The sequence below is a fragment of the Balaenoptera acutorostrata genome, chromosome X (assembly GCF_949987535.1).
Source record: "Balaenoptera acutorostrata chromosome X, mBalAcu1.1, whole genome shotgun sequence".
NCBI lineage: Eukaryota > Metazoa > Chordata > Mammalia > Artiodactyla > Balaenopteridae > Balaenoptera > Balaenoptera acutorostrata.
Window position 1 is genome coordinate 16,790,080 of NC_080085.1, and position 26,108 is coordinate 16,816,187.

The window sequence follows — 26,108 nt, forward strand, 5'->3', positions numbered from 1 at the left end:
TCACCGGCACCATTTGTGAGTACCTGCTCTAAGCCAGGATTATGTCTGTCCCTCACATAGACTCTGAAAGGCAGGTGTTGTGGTCCTCTCTTTAGTGATGGGGGAAGCAAAACTGGAGGAGCTGACTTGCTAAAAGCACCTATATTCATTTGCTAGGGCTGTCGTAACAAATACCACAGACTGGGGGGCTTAAACAACAGAAATTTATTTCTGACAGTTCTGGAGACTAGAAGTCCAAAATCAAGGTGTCAGCAGGTTTGGTTTCATCAGAGGCCTCTCTCCTTGGCTTGCAGGCGGCCACCGTCTCGCTGCATCCTCACATGGTCTTCGCTTGGTGTGCGCATCCCTGGTGTCTCTCCGTATCCTAGGCCCCTTCTCTTACAAGGACACCAGTTAGACTAGCCTCATATGAATTTGGGGGGGGGGTGTACAATTCAGCTCATAACAGCTCCTTAAGGAAAAAGTCACAGAGCCCAAATTCCATCCCAGAACCATTTGGCTCCAAAGGCCATTTTCCTTGGATCACACTGCCTGCCTCTAAAAGGTCTTCTTTATTTGCTATAAAAGAAAATTTATTACTTGAACAATAAGAAAAATAAAGTTCTCCGGCTTGTTTCTTTTTTAAGACTCCCTGCTGAGGTCTAGGCCATGCCTCTGGAAGCTCCCCGGAGAGCAGTGTCAGCGGGGCCCCGGGTGTAAGCCCTGGAGGGATGAGGAGAAGGCAGAGGAGAGCCCAAGGAGCCCTGCCGGAGGCCAAACCTAAACAGACGTCAGCTTCCACCTTCAGGGCAGGGGCCCCATGCCCCAAGTTCCTAGGTCATCTCCTAGCATTAGCTACAGCACTGGACAAGGGGGTGCAGACCAAGAGTTGCCCCAATTTCAGGCTCACTGTCAGGAGAAGTCAGTTTCCTCAGCCCTGCTTTCCTCTCTGTATCTCGGCCTCAGGGTGGCTCACCCCAGGCTGACTCAAAAAATTCTGGCCAAGACTGCAGTGAGTGAACATTTGAGGTGCCCATCAGAAAGCCCCCCGACTTCTCAGAAAATACAGGCCCCTCACACTGTTACCCAGGGCTGTGGCAGCTGCTGCGCCCACCAGGGGTCATGGAACCATCTTCAAACATCGGCCAGCCTCCGCGGCTTCAACACAAAATCAATAAAAGATGGCACCTTGCTGTGCCCTCCCCTGGGCAGGAAAGCAAGGCCCTTAAGAGTGAGGCAACAGAGACCTTAATGATCACCGTCCTGGGGGCCAAAGGGGGGCCGTCCAGGGATGGTTCTCTTTTACCAAGCCCCGAGACCCCATAAAATAAGGAGGATTCTGAAGTGAGCAGCCAACGCAAATACGTATATGCCAAACACTGTGCTAGGGCGATGAGGACTAGAAACCAAAGGTTGGTGAACATTTGATCAGGGAGACAAAGCTGGTCACAAATAAGATAATAAAACAACAAAAGGCCCAAAATGCAGCACTGACCATAATTATCAGTTTTTTAAAAGGACAGTACAAAAAATTATCAACATGGAGTGGACAAAGACGGAGAAGGGAGAAACATCAGAAAAGACTTTACAGAAGAGGTAAGGGGAGTGAAAATGGTTATGAAATGAGTGTATCACATTATATTTACATTTATTATATTGACAGGTTACATTTAGTACATTGTACCAAATGCTAAATGACATGCTCTTCTATTTCAGAGACTCACTGAGAAGTAAATATTGCAACCTCTTTAGTAACAAAGGTCCATTTCTAACCACCTCAATTCTAATTGAGACACTCCATCAACCATCACCAGAAAGTCACCTACCTGGGTACCGTCTCCCAGCTTTACACATGTACTTCTTACTCCACGGTTGACAAAAGTAAAAGCCAGTTCCAGACCAATTCCAGGAGAAAGCCAGTAAATAAATATCCCCCTTGGTTCCCCCAAGGCCAGGAACCAATCCCTAGAATGGTCACTAGGGAGACTATGGGCTCCTCCTAACCAATTATGGCCCTTCCTATAGATGAGGTTCAACCGCAGTGTTTATTAATCCATAGTTTATGCCAGGCAGAAAAAAAAAATGCCTGCTGGAAGCAAGCCAGGATATATATGTATGTATGTATGTATGTATGTGTGTGTGTGTGTGTATATACACGATTGGTAGAAGGGCAATTAGCAGTATCTATGAAAATTCTAAGGACAGACTCTTAACCCAACAACTCCACTGCTAGGCATTTATCCTACAGGTGGACTCACATAAATAGGGTGCTTTGTTGCAGATGAAAAAGAAAGGCCTGAAACGACCCCGAATAGGGCACCAGTTATACAGAATAAGGTGCAGACACAGAAGGAAACTTTAACTGAAAAAAGCCAATTGGATCAGACCTTGCATACTGTCTAGTTTGTGGGGTTTTAAAAAAAATTTTGTATGTTTTTATTGTTTGTAGTTGCATTAAAAATATCTAGGGAATTAAAAAAAACAAGGGGGGAGTAAAGTAGGGAATATTTAAGCTCTTCTGTACTGCTTCAATGTTTTTACCACGAGGTTTTTTTTTTTCCATTTTAAACACGTATAAGAAAAATACTTGAGCAATGAGAATTCATGAGAACACAGCCCTAAATTACTCTCAGCAGTGAACAGAGTGTTAAAGGAAGACTCACTGATTGTCAATGGGCTGTAATCCCTACTCAGGAAGTAGCCTGATACAGTTAAGAGTGGTTTTCATGAGCAAGGCCTGAAACCTAAATGGTTTCTCATTAATCATCATTTAATCAGAAAACCAAAGAACTTTCCACACTCCATTCTGCAAGCTGAGTGCATAATCAAAATTTTATCAATGCACTTTCCAAAATTTTAAGGGGCAAAAGTACGTAATATAATCAAAATACAATCCAGCACATTATGACTTGGATACCTTGTTCATTAGATGCTAAAATTTCCTTATTTCTATAAGGAAAAAAAAGCTGTGAAAGGCTTAGATGCACACACATGAATCCTCAACAAAGCTCTGCATGTAACAGCAAAAGCAAAAGTAGAAACAAAACAAATGTACACAACAGGAGGCTGAGTGAATAAATTATACTGTAGCCATACAATGAAATGCTCTGCAGCTCTATATCATAGATATAGAAAGATATCTGCGGTGATTATAACAGCATTTGTGGCACAGCCCTATTTGAAAAACGATACACATATTTATACACACGTGTTGGAAAAGGTTAGAAGGAGCGAAAGCATAATGTGAATTGTATCAACAGTTATCTCTGGGCAGTTGGATTACAGGAGATTTTGTATGTGCATATTTCAGCTGATCTCTATTCTAACTTTTCTATTAAAAAACATTTTTAGGGCTTCCCTGGTGGCGCGGTGGTTGAGAGTCTGCCTGCCAATGCAGGGGACATGGGTTCGAGCCCTGGTCTGGGAAGATCCCACATGCCGCGGAGCAGCTGGGCCCGTGAGCCATAATTACTGAGCCTGCGTGTCTGGAGCCTGTGCTCCGCAGCAAGAGAGGCCGCGAGAGTGAGAGGCCCGCGCACCGCGATGAAGAGTGGCCCCCGCTTGCCGCAGCTGGAGAAAGCCCTCGCACAGAAACGAAGACCCAACACAACCATAAATAAATAAATTAAAAAAAAATGATCAAGTCCTTTAAAAAAAAACATTTTTAATTGTGTGATTTTTGACTTTAAAAAATGCTGGCTATCTTATCCTTCCTTGGGATAAGAACCCAATGTTCTTTTGTGGAAGTGAATTCCACGTGAAATGTGTTGCTTGTCCTCTTTTCTGCCCCTTTGTGGGGCTTCCAATAGTTTTTCTGGTGCTTTAGAAACTAGAGAGAGAGAGGGAAATGACAGGTCTAACCAGGGGCAATTGTGTCGCAGGGTACATTTGACACTGCCTGAAGACGTTTTTCACTGTCACAACTGGGGGAGGAAAGGAGGTGTGTGCTATTGGCATCTAGTGGGTAGAGGTCAGAGATGCTGCTAAACATCCTACAGTGCATAGGACAGCCCCACAATAGGCTTAAATAGCCAAAAATGTCAACAGTGTCGAGGTTGTGGAATCCTGTGTTGGGGTTAATGAATCTCCAGGTGACGTCCTAATGCTCCATAAACAGCACCCTCGAGGTATAAACTAGTATATGTAGGATGCATAAACAACAAGGTCCTACTGTACAACACAGGGAACTATACTCAATATCCTGTGATAAACCATAATGGAAAAGAATATGAAAAGAAGAATGTCTATATGTGTATAACTGAGTCACTCTGCTGTACAGCAGAGATTGGCACACCACTGTAAATCAACTAGACTTCAATTTTAAAAAAATAAAATTAAAAAAACCCCACAGCACCGTCGAATAGCTGCATAAGGCGTGGCTGGCAGGGTAGAAAATGCTGATGGAGGCAGAATATCTGCGTCGAATCGGGGATCAGCTCCTTTTCTGGCTGTAAAACCTCAGGCAGGTGACCACATCGGCCTGCTGACCTTGCATCCTCCTTCCGAAAATGGAAATACCACCACCCACGCCACAGGGCCAACAAGAAGTTTCAACACAATACAGTAGGAGAAAGGGTTTTGTTAATAATAAAGCACCAGGCATTTGTGAACAGTATTATCACTTCGGGCTACTCATCATCTAGATTCACCAATGAGCTCACACAGAGGATTTCAATGGGTCTTCGCCTAGCACACTCCTACTGCCCTTAGTCACACATCACGGCGGTGATTTTCACTAAAGACTGGGACTGGAAAACATCAAGAACGCTGTTTTTATACTACATGTTCCTTGACCTAAATTGTGAAGCAGCAGAACTTAGTGGTCAAATGACAAGATCTGAAGTTTCAGAGTGAAAGAATTTATCAGGAATTCCCTGGTGGTGCAGTGGTGAAGAATCCGCCTGCCAACGCAGGGGACACAGGTTCGAGCCCTGGTCCGGGAAGATCCCACATGCCACAGAGCAACTAAGCCTGTGTGCCACAACTACTGAGCCTGCACTCTAGAGCCCACGAGCCACAACTACTGAGCCCGAGTGCCACAACTACTGAAGCCCGCGCGCCTAGAGCCCGTGCTCCGCAACAAGAGAAGCCACCGCAATGAGAATCCCGCGCACCGCAACGAAGAGTAGCCCCTGCTCGCCGCAACTAGAGAAAGCCCGCATGCAGCAACAAAGACCCAACGCAGCCAAAAATAATGTATATAAATAAAGTAAATAAATTTTTTAAAAAAGAATTTATCATCTGAACCAGGACATTTTGGAATGAAAAGGACGCTATCGATGTCAATGCTAGGACAACAGGCAGACACCAGGACAGTTCCCTGGCAAACAGGGACATGAGCTCACTCTAAAGGTAAGGATATTCACAGTGCCCACCTCAAAGGCTTGTTCTGATGACTAGATCAGATAAAAGAGGCAAAGCACATAGTACATACTAGTAAATGCTAGCTATGGTTTTTTTCCTGTCTCCCTCCATTCATCCAGCAAGTACTTAGTGCCCTGGCATGACGCTCGGCTCCAAGAAAGGAATAGGAGGTCATTCTTTTTTTTTTTTTAATAAATTTATTTATTTGTTTATTTTTGGCTGCATTGGGTCTCCGTTGCTGTGCGCAGGCTTCCTCTAGTTGCGGCGAGCGGGGGCTACTCTTCATTGAGGTGCGCGGGCTTCTCATTGCGGTGGCTTCTCTTGTTGCGGAGCACGGGCTCTAGGCACACGGGCTTCAGTAGTTGTGGCTTGCGGGCTCTAGAGCACAGGCTCAGTAGTTGTGGCGCACGGGCTTAGCTGCTCCGCAGCATGTGGGATCTTCCAGGACCAGGGCTCGAACCCGTGTCCCCTGCATTGGCAGGCGGATTCTTAACCACTGCGCCACCAGGGAAGTCCCAATACAGCCACTCCCTATCCCCAGCAGGGTGCCTCCTCTTGGGCCACAGTGTGTGTGTGTTACAGTCCCAGGACTTTTCTTGCACAAACACAGTCATGACACATGCAGAATTAAGCACCAACCCACAGTGAGCAGCACAGGTCAAGAGCTTATCTAGTCCACAATGACTAAAGGATTTTATTATTATCCCAAAGTCCCTGATTCAAGGACGCTTCTGCAGTTTGACAAAATTCACTATCATTGCATTTCACCAAGGGCATTGATTACTCAAATTTTGTAACAGCATGTAATGTAATGTTTAAAAGCCCAGTAAATGCTCTCTTTCATTTCTGCGGACATCCCATTACAACGAACTGTGTACAATTTGTCCACCCTAGACAGCCTTGCAGAACACACATATTACGAAAGCTGAGTTACTCTAGCTTGCGTTTGTATTGAGATGCATTTATGTCTTTCACCAAGAAATAAGCAGTTTGCTTCAGTGTGCTAAAACAATTTTCTCTAAAAGTTAATACCCCCCATGAGAGGTAGACGTTCCTTATTTCACACAAAAGTTCATTGGCTTCTAGGGGCCTGGGACTCTAATTACAAGTTCCCTTCCCTCCTTCCCATTCACACCCCTCCCCCAAATTTCAGTAAAATTGGTCTCAATTACTATCACCATAAATCCTCACACCTGAATGTTTCCATATCCAACTTCGGGGCCTGGCCCTTTCCCCCTCCTCCTCGTTGTTCATATTTTGCCAGGCCCATGCTCAGCCAGCCTCCTTTTCTGCCCATTTCTGACAGCCCTTACAGAAGCCTTGTTCCATTCCTTGGGTGGTTGTTAGATCTAAAATATCAGTCAGGCCCCATCACTGGAAACACAAAATATCGATCTAAAAAGAGAAATTCTATCAAGTAAGCTGGATGTGCATAATTCAGAACAAATCGTGGGCATATCTGTTTCTGTTGTACTCCATGCCTGCCTGTCTTGATTCAAAGAAGCTTAAATCAGTGGTGTGTGTTTTGATTTGATGGTTACACAGATATGTTCAGTTTGCAAAACTTCAACAAGCTTACTCTCATGTGCATTTTATATATGCATGTTATACTTCCACAGACATTTTAGAAAGTAGCTTACATCGTGTAAAACTCTATGTAAAGTAAGCATATATTACATATCACCTACACTAGTGTTTGTCAAGCTGTTTCCAAAAGAGTTCCGGTTGCCGTCAATTACTGGGCCATGCAATCAATTTAGAAGGTCCATATTATATTTAGTGTCATATCTCTTTAGGATACTTCTGTCTGTGATCGTTTTTCAGACTTTCCTTGTTTTTGATGACCCTGAAAGTTTTAAGGGGTAATGGTTATGTATTCTGTGTCACTTCCTCTTTTGGGATTTGTCTGATGTTTTCCCAGTGGTTAGATTGAGTTATGTATTTTGGGCAGAAGACTGCAGAGGTAAAGCACCATAGTCAACACATCATGTCAAGGGTACATATTATCAACATGACATTGATATTGACTTCCATCACCTGACTGAGATAGTGGTTGTCAGGTTTCTCCACTATGAAGTTATTCTTGTTTCCTTTCTTCCATAATTTAAAAGGAAGTCATTATGCATAACCTAGACTTAAGGAATGGGGATTTAGGCTCTCTCTCCTTGAGGTCAAAGTATCTACATAAATTATTTGGAATTCTTTGGCAAGGGGTATTTGTTTATTTGCCCCATTTATTTACTTATTCAATCTTCTTTCCATCAATATGGACTCATAGAAATTTACTTTATACTTTAGGTTTTAATCCAATACTAATTTATTTTGTTATTCAAAGTATTTCAGCTTTGGCCACTGGGACCTCTTCAGTTGGCTAATTTGTCCCTTTGACATACCTCCCTCAATGTAGACTTTTTAAAAATCACTTTCTGGCACTACAAGATGCTCTGTCTCATCTTGTATATTTCCTGCTTCAGTCCTGGAATCATTTTTCCAAGGAGCCTTGGTTACTTTGCTAGAGAATGTTTTTAGAAACCTAAATCTGACTGCTAGGTGTGCTTTTGCTACTGGAGATTCACTTCTTCTAGGTCCTGTCAGCTGCTAGAACATGAAGCATGTTAGTACATGTGTGTACTAACCTGTATATATACATATATCTATAAATACTTAATATATGAAATCATCTGAATCTATTTTCAGCTAAACATGAGTTCAAATTAATGTCTTCAACTATAAATCATTACCCCAAGAATCATTCTAGCCTATTCACTTCTATAACCTCCCGTCCAATCAGTGAGAAACTTGGCTCTCCCATCTGCCATTCATTTACTTAATTGTTAAATTCCAGTACAGATGTATAACAGTATCAGAATTTCTAACCTGTACCCCCAGGGGAAACAGCTTCATCAACTAAAGTACAGCACTTATGTGCAGTTTCTTTTGCCTTTACTCTTACAGATTCTACTCATTTCCAAAGTCATTTAGGGACACGCTTTACCCCCATCCCCTTCACTAAGATTGTTTTATGCAATTATAAAACAACTAGGGCTTCCCTGGTGGCGCAGTGGTTAAGAATCCGCCTGTCAATGCAGGGGACACGGGTTCGAGCCCTGGTCCGGGAAGATCCCAGATGCTGCGGAGCAACTAAGCCCGTGCGCCACAACTACTGAGCCTGCGCTCTAGAGCCTGTGAGCCACAACTACTAAAGCCCGCGCTCCCCGACAAGAGAAGCCACCGCAATGAGAAAGCCGCGCACCGCAACGAAGAGTAGCCCCCCCTCGCCACAACTAGAGGAAGCCCGCACACAGCAACAAAGATCCAACGCAGACAAAAAAAAAAAAAAAAAAAAAACAACTAGACTAGCTTGTCACAGTATGCATTCCTTCCTAGGATCACTCAACTACTTAAATGATTTTTAAAGTTTGCATACATTAATATTTACTCTTTGTTCTGCAAACTACTCTGGGCTTTCACAAATGCATGTCATGTATCTAGCATCGAAGTATTATACAGAATATTTTGACCACCCTAAAAATTACCTGTGTTTCAGCTAGTCAACTCTCCTTCTATTCCCTAAACCCCTAGCAACCACTGATCTTTTCACTGCCTCTACAGTTTTGCCTTTTCCAGAATTTCCTATAATGTGGGGTCATACATTATTGTGCCTTTTCATACTGGCGTTTTCCACTTAGCAATATGTATGAAAGATACATCCAGACCTTTCCACAGCTCAGTAGCTAATTTCTTTTTATAGCTAAATAATATTCCAATGAATGTACTATAGTTTGTTCATCTATTCACCTACTGAGGGGCATCTTGGTTTTTTCCAGTTTCTGGCTATTATGAATAAAGTTACTATACATTCATGTACATGTTTTTGTGTCAACCTAAGTTTTCAAATCAGTTGGGGAAATATCTAGGTGCATAAGTACTAAGTCATATATATTTAGCTTTATAAGAGTATGTTAACTTTTTAGGAAACTGCCGAACTGTCTTCCAAAGTGGCTGTACCATTTTGCACTCCCATAAGCAATGAATGAAAATTATGGTTGCTCTGTAACCTCAATAAGCAGAGGTGAAGTGTTGTTCAGATATTATTTTTAATTGGGATATATGTATTCTTATTTCTAAGTTTTAAGTGTTCTTTTTAATATTTTAGACACGAGTCCTTTATCAATGTGTTTTTGAAAATATTTTCTCCCAGCCTGTGGCTTGTATTATGCAGAGAACAAACGTATGGATACCAAGGGGGAAAGAGGGGTTGGGATGAATTGGGAGATTGGGATTGACATCTATACACTATTGACTCTATGTATAAAATAGATAACTAATGAGAACCTGCTGTATAGCACAGGGAACTCTACTCAGTGCTCTGTGGTGACCTAAATGAGAAGGAAGTCCAAAAAGAGGGGATATATGTACACGTATAGTTGATTCACTTTGCTGTATAGTAGAAACTAACACAGTATTGTAAAGCAACTATACTCCAAAAAATTTTTTTAAAAAAGGAGTGAAATAAAAACAGTTGAGTTCAAAAAAAAAATTTTAGAAGGTCCTCACCAGCATTTTGTGTGTGTGTGAGGGGGGGTAAGAACACTTCACTTGAGCCTACCTTCTTAAAACTTAAGTGCACAACACAGTACTGCTGCACAGCAGAACTTTACAGCACATTCATCTTGCATAACTGGAACTTTATACCCACTGAATGGCAACTCCCCATTTCCCTCTCCTCCCAGCCCCTGGCAACCAAGGTATGGAAACAACATCCATCCATTGATGGATGAATGGATAAAGAAACCATGGCATATATATACAATGAAATATTATTCAGCCTTTAAAAAGAAGGGAATCCTGCTATATGCTGACCAGCATTCTTTGAAAAGAACAGAGAATGAAAGAGTGCATCACACACAGTGAAGGCAACTACTGCTTCAGGAAGCGTTTTACAGCTACATGTATGCGTACATATATGCACATGTGTACTGTATGTGCAAATGTATGCTAAGTTGCCAGACTGTTTTTTAACTGTAAGATATAGTCAAAAAAAAAAAAGCCTTGGGGCTTCCCTGGTGGCGCAGTAGTTAAGAATCTGCCTGCCAACGCAGGAGACATAGGTTTCAGCCCTGATCTGGGAAGATCCCACATGCCGCGGAGCAACTAAGCCTGTGCGCCACAACTACTGAGCCTGTGCTCTAGAGCCCACGAGCCACAACTGCTGAAGCCCAGGCACCTAGAGCCCGTGCTCTGCAACGAAGAGTAGCCCCCGCTCGCCGCAACTAGAGAAAAGCCCACGGCACAGCAACGAAGACCCAATGTAGCCAAAGATAAATAAATAAATTTATATTAAAAAAAAAGCCTAAGAGGGAATTCCCTGGTGGTCCAGTGGTTAGGACTCCACGCTTTCATTGCCGAGGGCCCGGGTTCAATCCCTGGCTGGGTAACTAAGATCCCGCAAGTCGCGCAGTGAGGAAAAAAAAAAAAAAGCCTAAGGAACACTGAGTACACCAACAAATAATACGTGGATTTGGAAGCCAGAGAGACCTGGGTTCTGATTCTGGCTGGTTATGATCTACCTAACCTTTGTGAGCCTCTATCTCACCACCTCTAAAATGGAGGTAATACTATTTACTTCCCGGAGTTGGTGTTAAGGAATCAATGAGCTGGCAAACAGTCCACCAGAAAGCACTTAGACACCATCCCCACCCCTGCCGCCATTTACATGGTGCCCTGGGCTAGGTTCCGGAAGGACGTTTAAAGGAAATATACAAAGATGGGCACTGTCAACGCCAAGCCCCCATCACAGGACCCCTTCAAGCCTCTCAGGAGAACAAATCATCACCGTTTGAGAGCCACAGGGTGGGGAAGCTATTGCCCAGCACACTGGCTGATAAATCATCCAGCTTTGGATTCTGACCAGAGGGAAAAGTCACTTTCCAAGATAAGAGTGTTTTCCCATTATTCTTGGCAGGAGGTGGGGAAAGGCAGAAGGGGAGGAAGGCCTTGGTAAAGAAATACGCATTTGTTTTAAGCAAATCACTTTGAAGACGGGTGGTTTTCATTTTGAGAAAAAAAGTGATGCTTAAAACAGAGGGTGACTCCTGATACCAGCCATGGGCTTGCCAGGAGAGGGAAACGGGGCCCTGGGGTCTGGAGTGCTCCCAAAGTGCCAGAGCAGTGACGGAGGCACATGAGGTGGGGAGGGTCTGGCACAGAAAAGAGGGAACTAACTTTATCAGCTTGCAGTCGCACACTACTTAAAAGGCATCCACTGTATCAGTCATCCAAAGCCTCTATTCATTCAACAAATATTTGTTGAGCATCTACTATGTGTCTAGAACTGAGTTAGGCGCCGGGGATACAGTGGAATAAGACAGACAAGGCCTCTGCCCACACCAGGGCTGAAATTCCAGTGAAGGAGATAGCAAGTGCCAAGTAAATCAATGAGGCAACAAGGGATTTACAGGCTGTGATGTAAGCACCCTGCAAGAAATAGATGTGGTGATGTGACGGGAAGGGAGAAGGAAACTTAAGATGGAGGAAGTCCCTTTAGATAAGATGGCTCACGAGGGCTTCTCTGAGTAACACCTGAAAGCAGAGCAAGAGCCAGCCAAGCAAGAGCCAAAGAAAGGGTGCTCCCAGGAGAGAGCACCTCAAGTGCCTGGGCCCAGCAGCAGGAAGGGGCTCAGCAGGTGCCGGGGTGGCCAGGGCGGTGGTATGGTAGAAGGAAGTGGCCAAGTGGGAGGGTGACCACGACGAGGCTGGAAAGATAGGCACGGGCCAGATCATACAAGGCACAGCCGGCGGTGGGCAAGAAGGTGGATTCCAATGAAGAGCAACAGAGAGCTACTGAAGGTTGGTACATTGTGATACATGACTTTGATGTTGATTAAGGAAAAAAAGGCACTCTTAAATCATTGCACACAAAACAAAGTGTACAGATGATACAATGTCTCCAAAATCAACAATAAAAATTATCACTGTGTTAGAGCTCATGGGTACAGTTATTAAGGAGTCTTGCCAGTTAGAGACAAACTGTTCTAGCCTAAGTATGAGATGAAATACATGGAATTCAATGGGGGCAAAGGGGTGGGAGAACTTGTAACTGACAAGGGAACGCTATTATTAGCAATTAACTCACAGTCAGCAAATATAAAGCACACGGTGAAACTAATTAACAAGACAGGCTCTAGAAAATCCCCCTAAACAAGCAAACACACATAATGGTGGGAAGGCAGCTGGGAATTGACCCATGTGCATGGAGGTTGCCTGAATCCATGAACAGGATGACTGAAACAACTGGACGTAAAGTCATCACAAAGTAGCTCTACACCTACTTCGGAATCAGAAATCAGATAAATTGCTGAGCAGCGTTCTTCAAGGTTTATCTTTTCTTTTTCTTCTCCCTTGCGCCGGCTGAACATAGGTATTGATAACGTGGAAATTCAAAGCTGAACCAGAAATGGCTCTTCTGAATGATCACTCTCCTTCTAGGACTCACAGCACAGCCTCCCCAGTCCCCATGATCTCTAAGGCAAATAGATCTGTGAGACATGAGCGTGACCCACTCACACCTTCTCCCCGAGACCTCCTTGTTCTGGGGAGTCATGTACCCATGAATAAAAGGGCAACCAGGCCAACTGGCCGACCTCAAGATAAACCTATGACACCAACCAAGAGAACTCAACATCCACAAAGGCTGCCCCCAAACAAGCTGGGGACAGCAACATGGGTGGCATTTCAGAGCCCAGCACACTGCTTGCACTGATGGTCTAATATCTCACTGAGGAAGGAGAAGGGGTAAAGGAGGGCAAAATACATCGCTTAGGGAGTGCTGACCAAGTGCCAGGTGCTTTCACACTCATCACTCCAAATAATACAGCAATCCCATGAAGTGCAGTGATCACAATTTTCAAATGAGAAAAGTAAGACCAGGAGAGATTTTTGTTACTGGCCCCAGGCTCCAGTTAGCTGAGTGAGGATTTGAGCCTTGCCTACCACCTGGGCTGGCATCGAGCAACAGGCCAGTGGTATGAAAAGACCCCGATCTAACTTTCTGTCCTGCCTCCCTGTCATTCTCCTCTCCTGCCCCCTTACTCCTTCCCACCACAGGAAAGCTGGATTCCACACCTGGCTTCATCCCAGCCTCCCAACTCTGTCAGCTGCCTCAGAAATGTTACCTGCTCCCAACCCTTCACAGGGACACTTCACCCATGAAAGGGCCACCTGCAGGCGTGGGGACTCGGGGGTGGGCTTGGCTGACTGGGGTTGTCTCGTGTGCCGTGTCCCCTGGAAAAAACTCATTGATAGCGGTCAGGAGAAGGAAAGAGCCATCCCGCCAGATGACAGGCCTGTTCCAAATCTTTATAGGTGCCGCTACCAAAGGGGCTCAGCCAAAAGCCACTTCTGTCACTGAGGAGGGCTTGGGGAAAGAAATTCCCTTCCTCCGCAAACAAGAAAACTGAAACACCCGGGTCCAAATGGAACACGGTGTTGCTCACCATCTCGGAAGGACTGAGCCAGGACCAAATTCCCCATCGTGCCTCCCTCCCGGCCTACGAAGCAGTCGGGCAACAGGCTACAAAAGAGGCAGACATAATAACAATCGAAACAGATGTATGGCCTACTTACAATCTCAGATGCATCGGCAGCACTCGGGGCTTTGGCTGCGGAAAGCTCCATACCGCGGAGTATGAAATGGTGAGAGCGGGCTGCCTGTGTCTGAACTCTGGGCAGGAGTGTGTGTTCCCTGCTCGCCGAGAACTGCAAGTCTCTGTGATTCACTTGGCAGCAGAATTATTCTAAGCATCCTGTCCCGTACCCAGCCCACCCGCCCCTCCCGCTACACATTCACACTGGGTGGGTTTTTTTTTTCCTCTCTCTGCTCTTATTTCTGTCACAAATCGAGTGAAATGCGTTTTTTTTCAAAATGAATCCAGTCTCTGGCACTTGAGAGTGTGGAACCTTTATGACCCCGGGGAGAACGAGGAAAAAGAGCCACCTAATTAGGAAGAAGTTGTAACTAACATCAGAGAGGAGAGCTGGAGAACCACAAAGTCTGCAGTCACAGCAAAATGGAGATTATTCGAGACAGCTGAAACACTCCACCCAGCCTCCAGGAGGGGACATGCACGGGAAACAAAGGGCATATGGTGTTTGCTTTCTTCAACATCCGTTCTCACCATTAAGAGCTGCACCAGCAAACGCTCAGTACTTACATGAGGACAAACCTCACTCCAAAACAGACTTGAAAATACAGCTCATAATCAAATAAATGACTGTGCAAAGCAGAGGCCTACCTTGATTTTTCTACTACATATAAAGCAAAGTTTAATAAAGTCCAGATAACTGGCAGAATGTCTATTTGGCTTAGTGAAGTGTGAATTATACTTGAAAGAAAGTCAATTTTTGTTAATTCCAAGTTCATATAGTAACTCGAAAACTGACATATTCAGGACAGGATTTTATTTTTTTTCCTCCAGGAGAGATTCCAAGGGGCTAACTTAATAACTAGATAAGAATGATGTTCTATTATTTACTACTAGTGACATTTAAACATTTCTATCCTAAAGCAAACAGGTTTTTCTAAAGAGACTTAAATCATTAATATCCCACATAAGTTAATGTTACCACCATTCCCACTACTGCCCACACTATTACATCATCCAAAGGTAAACTTCAGAGCACTCCCTGACCAGACGGTGATGAACTCCTGAACTGGTGAGATCTGAATTGATGACACTTTTCACAGAGACGTAAGGCTAGGGTCAGCTTCAAAAATGCTCAAGTACCATTACTCACAAGCCTACCCAGCAGAGTCCACTCTTGGTCACAGGTGCCCACCTATCCCCCATAGAGCCCATTCCCAGCTCCAGAGTGGCAGCCTAATTAATTGTAAGCCAATTATTGGTTCAGGGTGGGCAACAGGAACTAAGCTCACCCAATCAGACTGCAGGAAAGGGCTCCTCCTACATACCAGCTATGAACAAGGAAGCAGAGGGCCCCGCTGCCAAAGGATGCCATCCTACAACTGCCTGACAACCACAGAGAAACCAGCCCTTGGGTGAAACTACTGCCAGACCGATACCATGGCGGAAAGACAGCAAGAACACAGGTCTATGATGTCACATTAAGCAGCTGATCACACTGCCCTCAGGGTCCACCCTACCTGTAGCCTCCCGATTACTGAGATAACAAATATCCATGTTTAATCCAGTCCCAGAGAGGTTTCTGTTACATGTGATCTAAAGCACTGCTGACAGGAACGGTCTGGGGAGCCAAGAGCAAGAGTTTGTAATGTGGCAAAAGAGACTCCTCTAAAGTTAATAAAACACTCACAGAAAACATTCCGCTTAATGTTAAAGAAAAGGAAGAAATTACAAACATGAGTGGCTGCCTAGGGCTGGGTGTGGAAATGGGAGTGACTGCAAATGGGCACAAGGTTTCCTTTGGGGGTGATGGACAAGTTCAAAAATTAGATTGTGGTGATGGTTACAGAACTCTGTAAATATACTAAAAACCACTGAATGGGACACTTCTAATGGGTAAATTTTACAGTATATAAATTAGATCTCAATAGAGCTGTTTAAAAAAAGGGGGGGGGGCTTCCCTGGTGGCACAGTGGTTAAGAATCCGCCTGCCAACGCATTGGACACGGGTTCGAGCCCTGGTCCGGGAAGATCCCACATGCCGCGGAGCAACTAAGCCCGTGCGCCACAACTACTGAGCCTGCACTCTAGAGCCCACAAGCCACAACTACTGAAGCCCATGTGCCACAACTACTGAAGCCCGTGCGCCTAGAGCCTGTGCTCCACAAGAGAAGACACCGCAATGAGAGGCCCGTGCACCGCAACGAAGAGTAGCCTCCGCTCGCCGCAACTAGAGAAAGCCCGCGCGCAGCAACGAAGACCCAACGCAGCCAAAAATAAATATAATAAATAAATAAATTTATTTTTTAAAAAAAGCTACATGGGAGCAGATGCTCATTCAGGAGAAGTCACAGGTTGAAGAGACTTTTCCTCCATCCACACCTGACGGCAGCACGCCCCTGCTTAAAATCCTTCCTTCAGTGCTTCCTGATTCCCCGTAGAATCCAAGTTCCTTACAAAGGGACGCAAGGTCCCTGTCACCTCCCGACCTCACTTTCCCCACTTCCCATTTTACTCGCTGGCGAGGCTCACTTCCAGAAACTCATCAAATTGTTTCCCCTCTGCCTCTGCTCACAAGGCACCTGCTTCCTCGCTCGCTCTAGCTATCCTCTTCACCTGATCTAGTCCTTCCTATCGTACCCCGGCTCTTAGGTCCCCTCCCTTTGGGTTCCCTGAGCCCAAGCAGACTGACTGCTTGTCACAATGGGTGAAAAAGTATGTTTCTGGGTCTATCTCTCCCACCAGGCTAGACTCCAGGGCCTAGAACAGCACTCCAGACATGACAGACACTTGATGGACACCCACTGAACTGGTCTGAGCTTTCTCTTTGGGGAAGGACACCAGCTTCTCCTATAGGTCCCTTGTGTCATTGACGTTGGGGGTGGGAGAGCCAGAGGTAGGTCCCGAGTGTCCTGGCTCCCACCCACACCCACTTTCCTAGAGCGACTTCAGGCTCAGAAAGGGACACAGGGGCCCACAACATGTACATGCCACCCTGTAAGAAATCCCTGTCTCCGACCATGCTGAGCACTTCTGCTTCTCGGCTCAAACGCTCCCTGATGCAGAAGGTAATGGTGACAGTGCACAACATCTCTCTCACTGTGTACAAGCTTTCAAGAAAAGGAAGAGCAGGAATGTCCGACTTTTTTTTCTGATTATGGAATGTCCCTTATTTTTTTTTAACCCTTAGACAAGGTAAGGAACTGGGGTACCGAAAGTCACAAACGCAACAAGAATGGGAAACACTTGGTTTTAAAGCAAGACTACACATTTTTAAAGGGACCCAATAGATGCAGGAATGTTGGCAAGATCGTCTCCACCTGGTGTCTGATCTTCCTGCAGATCTCAGGGGAAAAGATTAATAGCAAAATTTAAGAAATGTTAAAAGGCCAGTTCCTGGAGAGTCTCGGTGTTCACAAAAAAGAAAAAGTCACTCTGTGAAAGGAACAACCTGCAGAAACCCACCGTGGAGTTGGTGCTTCATCACAACAAAGATATGGCCCAGCCCTCCTGCTTGTCCCGGCTCTCGCTCTCGGAACACCACCAGAAATGAAACTCCAACACAGGAGAGCAAGGAAAGAGCTGAAACAACACTTCAAATATTCGCAATGGTAATTTCAACTCCTACCTCATAATCATGACTCCTCTTTCCCATATTTGGGCCCCAGCTTCCCTGGACACACTCCGGGAGCCTTCACAGACATTATCTAATGCTAAGCAGGTCAGCAAACCAACCATTAAGTACTCTCCTTTTTCTCTATGCTCCCTGATTTAAGCCAGTCTGGGCACAATCTTAAAGAACTGGTCAATTCCCTTGGCGGGGCCGGGGTGGGGCGGGGTGGGGTGGGGATGGGCGGGCGGGCTTTCTCAGGGAGTTTAGATCAAACAAGAAGCCCTTGGGATGTCAGATAGTTTGTCTTTAAACATCTCAATCTGATTCCAACAGTGAAGTTTTCAAAGCTGTCATTATCCCCCTTCTCCCCCCCCAAAAGAAAAACAAAGGTGACAGATTTATTACCAAATCACTTCAGTAGCTTTTTTTCTCCCTAAATACCTGCCTAGCCTCAGCCCCTGTGACTCTAATCCAATCAGTTTGGTGTGTGGCCTGGGAATCCATGGTGTTCAAACTCCCCCAGGTGATTCAGGGGATCAAGACAGCCCCAAAATAGAGGGGAGGGTGAAAAGGGTCAGTTACACCCTTGCTACTAAAAGAAGCATCAATCTCGGCCTTCCCCCATTCACCCAGCCTAGACCCCCTGAATCCAAATCTGCATTTTAACAAGATGGGAAAGGATGGATCCGGAAAGCTGGAAGGCACGATAGAGTTTGAGAAGCTTGGGCTACACCATCACCTGGCTTCACAATCTCCCAGGCTGTTTTGTTTGTTTCCCCTTCACAAGTGAGAGAAGCAGCAGTGGGAGGTCACCATCAGAATTCACATCCCACGGTTTGTCAGGATCTTACTGATGAACGACAAAAGGGCCAAATCCGGCTCCCTCCCTCCCACCCTCCCAGAAACTATTAGATTAAATGTAAAGGGAGTCAAAAGACTAGACACAGCCTGTTTTTTCAATAAAAGCAATACATTTTTCCATTTGTGCTGGCAGCGTCAACACTTACATTACTGCGCATGTTTAAAGCTACCAGCCACATTCGATTCCTACACGGGCACAGCAGCAGGACCTGCAAAGTCTTTGAGTATTAAAGAGCTCTGCGTGGACCCAAAGCACGCCAAGGTGAATAATTCTTAGGACTCATGAGAACTATTAATTGCATACATTCTTAAAAATCAATATACTTCAAGAAACTTTTAAAAAATTCATATGCTTATTTCTCTTGTTCAAATAACATCATAAGGCATTCACAGGAAGTCGTGGTTCCAAGTGAATGTAGCTGCGTATTAAAAAAAAAAAATCTCTCAGCAGCCTAACACCCAGCTCAGCAAAGATTTCTAGCAGGTTCTTAGAACCTGACAGATTATGGTACCAGGTACCCCTCATGCTAATTAAGCTCCACACTGTTGTTGTTGTTGTTGTTTTAATGTAGCCAAGGCCACCCAGACAATCCTGTACCCCTGCACCATAGTACAGTCAGGAGCGAGAGAGCATGGACTCGAGTCAAACCACCAACAGGTTCAAATTCAGCTCTGGCATTGACTATTTGTTCTCCCCTGGGCAAGTTACTTAACCTCTCTGGTCCATGGGAAATGCTGTATAAGAGCAGACCTACTAGAGAATGGACTTGAGGACATGGGGAGGGGGAAGGGTAAGCCGGGACAAAGTGAGAGAGTGGCATGGACATATATACACTACCAAACGTAAAATAGATAGCTAGTGGGAAGCAGCTGCATAGCACAGGGAGATCAGCTGGGTGCTTTGTGACCAACTAGAGGGGTGGGATACGGAGGGTGGGAGGGAGGGAGATGCAAGAGGGAAGAGATATGGGGACATATGTATATGTATAACTGATTCACTTTGTTATAAAGCAGAAACTAACACACCATTGTAAAGCAATTATACTCCAATAAAGATGTTAAAAAAAATGTTGTATAAGAGTTTGCTGTTTATCTGTACCATAAATGGTACAGATAAGAGAACTATGTACACAGGAGGTGCTCAATTATTACTACTGGTTAGAGAACACTCCACCCAGATTGCATTTCCTTCAACAAATGTTTCATTACCCAACACGAGTAACCTTCTGGTTTTAACAAGAGAGGTGCTTGCGGGAAAGTTTTTTTTCTTTCCTCTAATGGCAAAAAAAAAAAAAGAAAGAAAGAAATCAATGAATATGTAAAGTTCTCCCTCTCAAATCGTGTACTTAATATGGTTTATTTATATTATGACTTATTTATTCTCAGTGGATAAGCATTATTATAGAAAAAATTATGAAAAGCATTTGAGCAGGTGAAAAATGCATTCTACAAAACAGGAGACTGGTACCAATGACATAACACTTACTGAGATCACAAATGCTGCTTTCCAGAACGTTCTGGGTAGGCAAATGCCAGACAACTGCCTTCACAGTATTAATACTACATAGTAATATATGTAGTAGTAAGACAGCAGAGGGAATTGGGATGTTGAAACTGTTTAAGCTACCCATTTTCATCTGTTTTTAAGCACTCATAACAAATGAACAAATGATAGATCATTCAGTGTATTTATTAAATCCACTTCCCTGGGCAGTTTCACTAGCCAACACTTTAACGTAAACTGAGTTACCCTAAGAATTAAACAATAGTGTTCCTTTTTTTTTCCCCCCCCACCAGAGGCTCACTTTCAGAATACCCATCCTTCCAGTTAGTTCTTACGAGGCAATCATGCGAAGTTGGGCTACTGGTGTTCAGATACCAAGGCTGACCTATAATACAGCTGCAATCTCCATCAAGTCAGGTAGCCTCTGCGGGCTTCAGTTTTCTGTCTGTAATACAGGAATAATCACTACCTGGGGTGGGGTTGGGGTGAGGATTAGCTGAGTTAATGCACATTCCCTACAATTAGGAGAGGAGTAAGTAATACACCCTTACTGGATAAATAATAAGGCCTCTACTCACAACAGCAAATTCACATTCCTTTCCACTCTGTGCCAGGTCCTGAAGTGGTTATAAAAAAGGTATAATAGGCTCTCCCCGTCCCCCAAAATGGGGGGGGGGGAGGGGAGAGGAGTAATTACTGTCTGTGTTTAAAAAAGAGAAGAAGAATGTGAGCAGAAGGGAACCCACCCACTACTTCCTCCCTGGGTTAGCCTTGACAGTGACTCAGCTGCAAGGGTCGTGCTCATCAGCAATATCTCCCTAGCGCTGTGACCTTATAAAGCTGAGGGGATCCAAGCTTGTTCATGCCTCAGGGCCTTTGCACTGGGTGTTCTAGACTTAGATGGCCCGAGTAATGGCAGAAACCTCCTCATCACTCAGGTGTGAGCTACAATGTCACCTCCCCCAAGAGGCCTTCTCTGATGACTCTGGCTGAAACAGCTAACACACTACACCGGTCAGTCAACTCTATCCTTTCCCCCTCCTGTATTTCTTTGTTGCATGTTTCACGGTTTATGGTTTGTTTGGTTTTTTTTTGCTTGTCTGCAGTTAGGCTCTCTTTCCTCTGTTAGAATGTACGCTCTCTAAGGGCACAGACCTTGTGAAGCACGTTCCTAAAATGGCACCTGGCACATGGAGGGCACTCAGTGGACAGAGCTAGGTAATACATGTGTTTGATAGTTTCAACAGCTGTGTCATATCTGCATCTGGTTCTGATGATTGCTTTGTCTCTTCAGACTGCATTTTCTTGCCTTCTGGCATGCTTGTAATTTTTTGGTTGAAAGCCAGACATTTTGTATAGGGCAGTAGCTACTGAGGTCAATGAGCCCTTAGTGTGGGGATTTATGTTAATCTAGTCAACAGTTGGGCTATGTTGACGTGTGTTGTTCCTATGGACATCAGAAACTTCAAATTCCTCTAGTGATCTTCTTGTTTTTGGTCCCCCTCTTGGCTTTGGGGATTCCCTTTGTACTTCTCCCCAGAGAGAGCCTGTCCCTAGCAGCTCTCCCTGCTATGATCCACTGTTGTTACTCCTGAAGGCTTGTTAGCATGCTCGGGGGGGGGGTGGGTGGGGTGGGTGGGGGGGGAATGGGTTCTCGAATACCCTAAGCCTCAGTCTTTGGAGTGCACATGGGGCCTGGGCCTGTGTCTGGGAGGTGAGGGTTCGCCTTCACAAGCGCTTCTGCCCCTCTTCCGGGGACAGAGCTCCGCCACCCCTTTTCCCCAGCTGCAGGGGGTGCCCTCCAGCGTTCTTAGTCCACAGCCTTGACGCCCTTCTCCATGCAGATTAAGACTTTTTTTAGGTGAGGTGGGGGGCTGGGGGCTGAGTGGAATTCCTTCCCCCAGCTGCAATGGCATTTCACAAGTGCCCTCAGACCATGTCCTTCCCCCTGCAGAATAAGCCTTTTGTTCCTTAAGGGACAAGGGTCTGAGTGGATTTCTCAATGGCTCCTGAGCCAGTACCCCCAGCCCACACCGTGAGTTTTCTCTGGATTTTCCTCAGTCTTCCCTGTGAGAGCCAGGTGGGGTTCCTGGAGGGAAAGCCTGCAAAAGGGTGGGACCCCCTTCTACCCCAGTGCTGCCCCCAGGAGCTTCGCACTCAAGCTAGCCCACACTCAGCCTCTGGCAATCTGTCAAAACTTTAGCTTCATCTTTCTACCTTACTGCTATGGTGTCTGGTGGCTTCTGTCTCTAGTAAACAAAAGTCTTGTGTCTCAGAAAGTGCCCCCCTCTCTCTCCAGATTTTGAAATGGCCGTTTGCTCTGCGAACTCAGTTCTCTGTTAATTTCTAGTCTGTCCAGATTTTTTCTTATAAGCGTGGGAGGGACGTTTTTGCAGCTCTCTCCATCTCTGAGCTGAAACCAGAAGTCTCTTTACTGGTTTTTAAAGAATCAAAAGTAAGTATGAGAAAATGGTAACATTTGATAAAACTAGGTGGTGTGTAGGTAGATGTTGTTTATATTCTCGTGTCCTTCTATTATTTTAATATTTCAGTGACATTTCAAGATCAAGGTGTGGGTGGCCACGGTGGAAAACAGCACTACTGTATAAATAGACTGAGATATGTATACAACATCTGGTTCTTGTTCAACAATATATAGAAATCACCTGAATTTTAAAAAACAACCATCATTTTTGGCAACACTTCAGAAACTGTCATGAAAATATATAAATCACCCCAATACCATTAAAATTTAGTGTTAAAGAACTAAAACAAGAAACTAAAATAGAAAAATTAATGTCCTGAAAGAGAACAATTTGTGCATGTTTATAAATCAAAGTACATGACAATATTACATGTTAATTGGTTCACTGTCCTTTAAACTGATAGCCAACCATTATTATTCATATTCATGGGAATTTGAAGTTACTAATGCATGTGCCTGTGGACCATAGGTCATTCAGCAAGTGCTGGATCCCAGGCCGCAGTATATCAGGCAACAGGTGGGAAGCTAACATCGCAAATCTCGGACTGCCACGCCTCCCCTTACCTGCATTCCTAATTTAATATAACCGTTAATCGCATATAAATGAAAGCAGCAATGGCTTGGTAAGATCCATCTCATGCAAAGAACTTTCCCTTTTACTTAAATAATTCACTACCTTAGATAATAGCAAGTAAATTATATGCTATGAAAATAAATGAACCATTAATGACTCCAAAACTTCAGATTAATCTTAAGGATTGTATATTAAATTCAATTAAACTAGATGAATATTTAACACACTTCTTCTCTATACTTACGACCATTCTAGCCACTCTGGGGGAAAAAGTGGGTAGACATGAATAACCTACCAATCTCTGCCATCACAACAGACCCCGTGATGGGTTACAGGGCTGAGAGGAGCCTGCGTGACCACGCAGTCTGGGAATGGCAAATGCCTGGCACAGGCGAAGAAGGGCCCTACGGTACGTTGCATTAGCAAAGAGGGTGACTTTTAATTATTTTTATGCTTTAGTATTCACTTGTACATGCCAATTAAAAGGAAAAAAAGGAAATATCATTTTTAGTAAAGTGGATGCGTTTGGCTTTTATTATAATGAATGAAGACAGGCCTAAGTTTGCCTGTAATGAGCCTTAAATGGGATGACTCCACCAATGATGAATCCGTAGCTTTAATTACCATGTGTGGCTCTGTTAGATGTACCCCAGGTAGAACTGGAATCAGGGTGACCAGTTAGACAGCTAAATAACACACTTTCCCCTGCCTGAGAACCATCGCTTGCCAACTGTGCTATGTCATTACCAGAGCTGTTTACACATCAGCTACATCCCTGCATTGCAACAGGCTCGAAATTAAACTGCACCTCCAGCTCGAGGGCTGGGGGTGATGTTCGGCTGACAGTTGGCAGCACCCTAGACTGATGGTCACCTTAAAATACCTGTTAATGGGGCTTCCCTGGTGTCACAGTGGTTAAGAATCTGCCTGCCAATGCAAGGGACACGGGTTTGAGCCCTGCTCCGGGAAGATCCCACAGGCCCCGGAGCAACTAAGTCCGTGCGCCACAACTACTGAGCCTGCGCTCTAGAGCCCGCGAGCCACAACTACTGAGCCCGAGTGCCACAGCTACTGAAGTCTGCGTGCCTAGAGCCCGTGCTCTGCAACAAGAGAAGCCCCCGCTCGCCACAACTAGAGAAAAGCCCACGCGCAGCAACAAAGACCCAACGCAGCCAAAAATAAAGATAAATTTTTTTAAAAAAATACCTGTTAATGGAACCCATTCAAATTCCAGCTTTAAAAAAAGGATGAGTTAAATTGAATAAAAAATATCAGAGGCTAAAAGAAAGGTATATGGATTTTTAACCACCACTGACAGGAGAAGCTCACACTATAATTGCACGGATTATATGTACCAAAGAGATCATCTGTCATGTGACATTTTGAACCAAATAACAGAGTGTTCCCTGAAAAAAAATATCAATAAGCACAAAGAAGCAATTTCTCAACAGCTGAAACCACACAAACCTGACATGCTCCAGGTTCAAATGTGTTTCAAAATTCATATTATGTGCCACCAGAGCCTAATGTCATAATTATTCATTTAACACAGAATAGCCGAAGCTACTTTCATATGGCAGATGTACTTTTTTTGTAGTCAGGTTGGCAATTATTCCAGTTTCAAGATTCGGAGAGAAAAAAGTTGTGCACACACTCACAATTTTGCCACTGAAAGGAATAGTTAAAGACTGAATACAAGCCAAGCTGTGAGCAGTTACAGAATGACAGCAATAAACCTGATTCCTTTTCTATTTGTGCCCAGAAGGCCTCAATATTACAGTGTGACTACAGGTCTAGCAGTTTTAACTTGATAATAATTATGGTGTTAAACACTCATAATGTATCTTTTGCCCATAATCTGCCAAACTATTGATTTGGATGCCGTTTCTTTACTATGAATCGTATGTGGTCAGAAAACAAATCCTGAGTAACCGAAGCCTTCAGCAGCTGGCATCACGCTGCAGACAATGAGATGCTGTCCAAACACGCACGGCCTTGCTAAGAACATACTCACGTTTTAACACATCAATGCCAATTATAGTTTATTATAGTCATGACTAAAATGCACATCTATGGTAAATCTTTTAAATACAATCTGAATTTATTCTTTTCTTCCATGATGTGCAAAAACCGGTCCTTTTTCATTGTAACCTGGCCCCCCACTGTACTGAAACTAGTTATCTCAGCTCTTGACCATGGCCTTGTTTTACAGCCAGGAAAATTACAGCCCTGAGAGCTTCAGCACGGCCACCAATGAGCTGTCCTGCCTCCTTCGAAGAAAGGCTGGGCCTAAGAGGAGACAGAGGTCAGAGTGTCCCCACACCACCTGGGAACGGAGCGGCGTCCCAGGTCTCTCGGGGGAGCGAGGTCCACGGCTCCTCGGCTCCTCGCTCTGGGCCTCCATCTGGGACCACCTGCCTCAAGAAAGCCGGGCCAGGATGTGGTTTGGCTCGGATAACCTCCCGGCTCACAAACGCAGGCCAGCCCTCTTTGTTTTCCACCCGGACACCCAGACACAGGATATCATCCCTTTGTCGGTTTTCTTGAGAAAAACCTGGTGGTCCCAGAGGGAGGATGACAACAAATGAAACACTCCTTCCTTCATGACGAGCAAAACAGGCAGCGAAGGGCGAAAAGGGGCCAACGTCATGCACCTCATTCCACAAGTAGCTAAATACATCCGTGTGTGGCTTTCATGTTAACGTATGCAGTGACCACATATTAAAGAGACATTCACATTTTCACCTTTACTCTCCCTGAACTTCCCTCAAGAACTTCTTGTCTCATGTTCCTCAGTGGCAGAAAGATGATGAAATTTACCCCTGAGCCTGGGGGCAGGGGGAAACACGTTATTTCAAATCCCCTTGGGAGTTAAGAAACTAAAGTGAAACGAAACATCTCCTGGGCAGCCCTTGAGGTGTGCTGCCCACATGTCCCTTCAGGACAGACCTCGTGTCTTCAGCATCTGCCCCAGATCCTAGGTTGCTTTCAAGCTGAGGTTGCGCTCCCCTCAGCAGCCCCTGCCAATCACTGCCCTGGGGGGCAGGCGGGGAGTGCCAGCGCCTGGCCACTTCTGCCTGTTTCTG

General features: G+C 44.8%; 1 protein-coding gene across 4 annotated transcripts in view; it reads right to left on the bottom strand.

Moving 5' to 3' along the window:
- SH3KBP1 (SH3 domain containing kinase binding protein 1) overlaps positions 1-26,108 on the bottom strand; it is a 350,137-nt gene that overhangs the window by 254,962 nt on the left and 69,067 nt on the right. Inside the window, exon 1 of one of the 4 annotated variants that reach the window (XM_007174678.3) lies at positions 13,969-14,071. The exons of the other annotated variants lie outside the window; for them this stretch is intronic. Within the exon in view, the coding sequence (XP_007174740.3) occupies positions 13,969-14,019 (51 nt within the window). The 5' untranslated portion in view covers positions 14,020-14,071. Of the gene's footprint in view, positions 1-13,968; positions 14,072-26,108 lie in introns of those variants that run through there. 4 annotated transcript variants of the gene reach the window in all.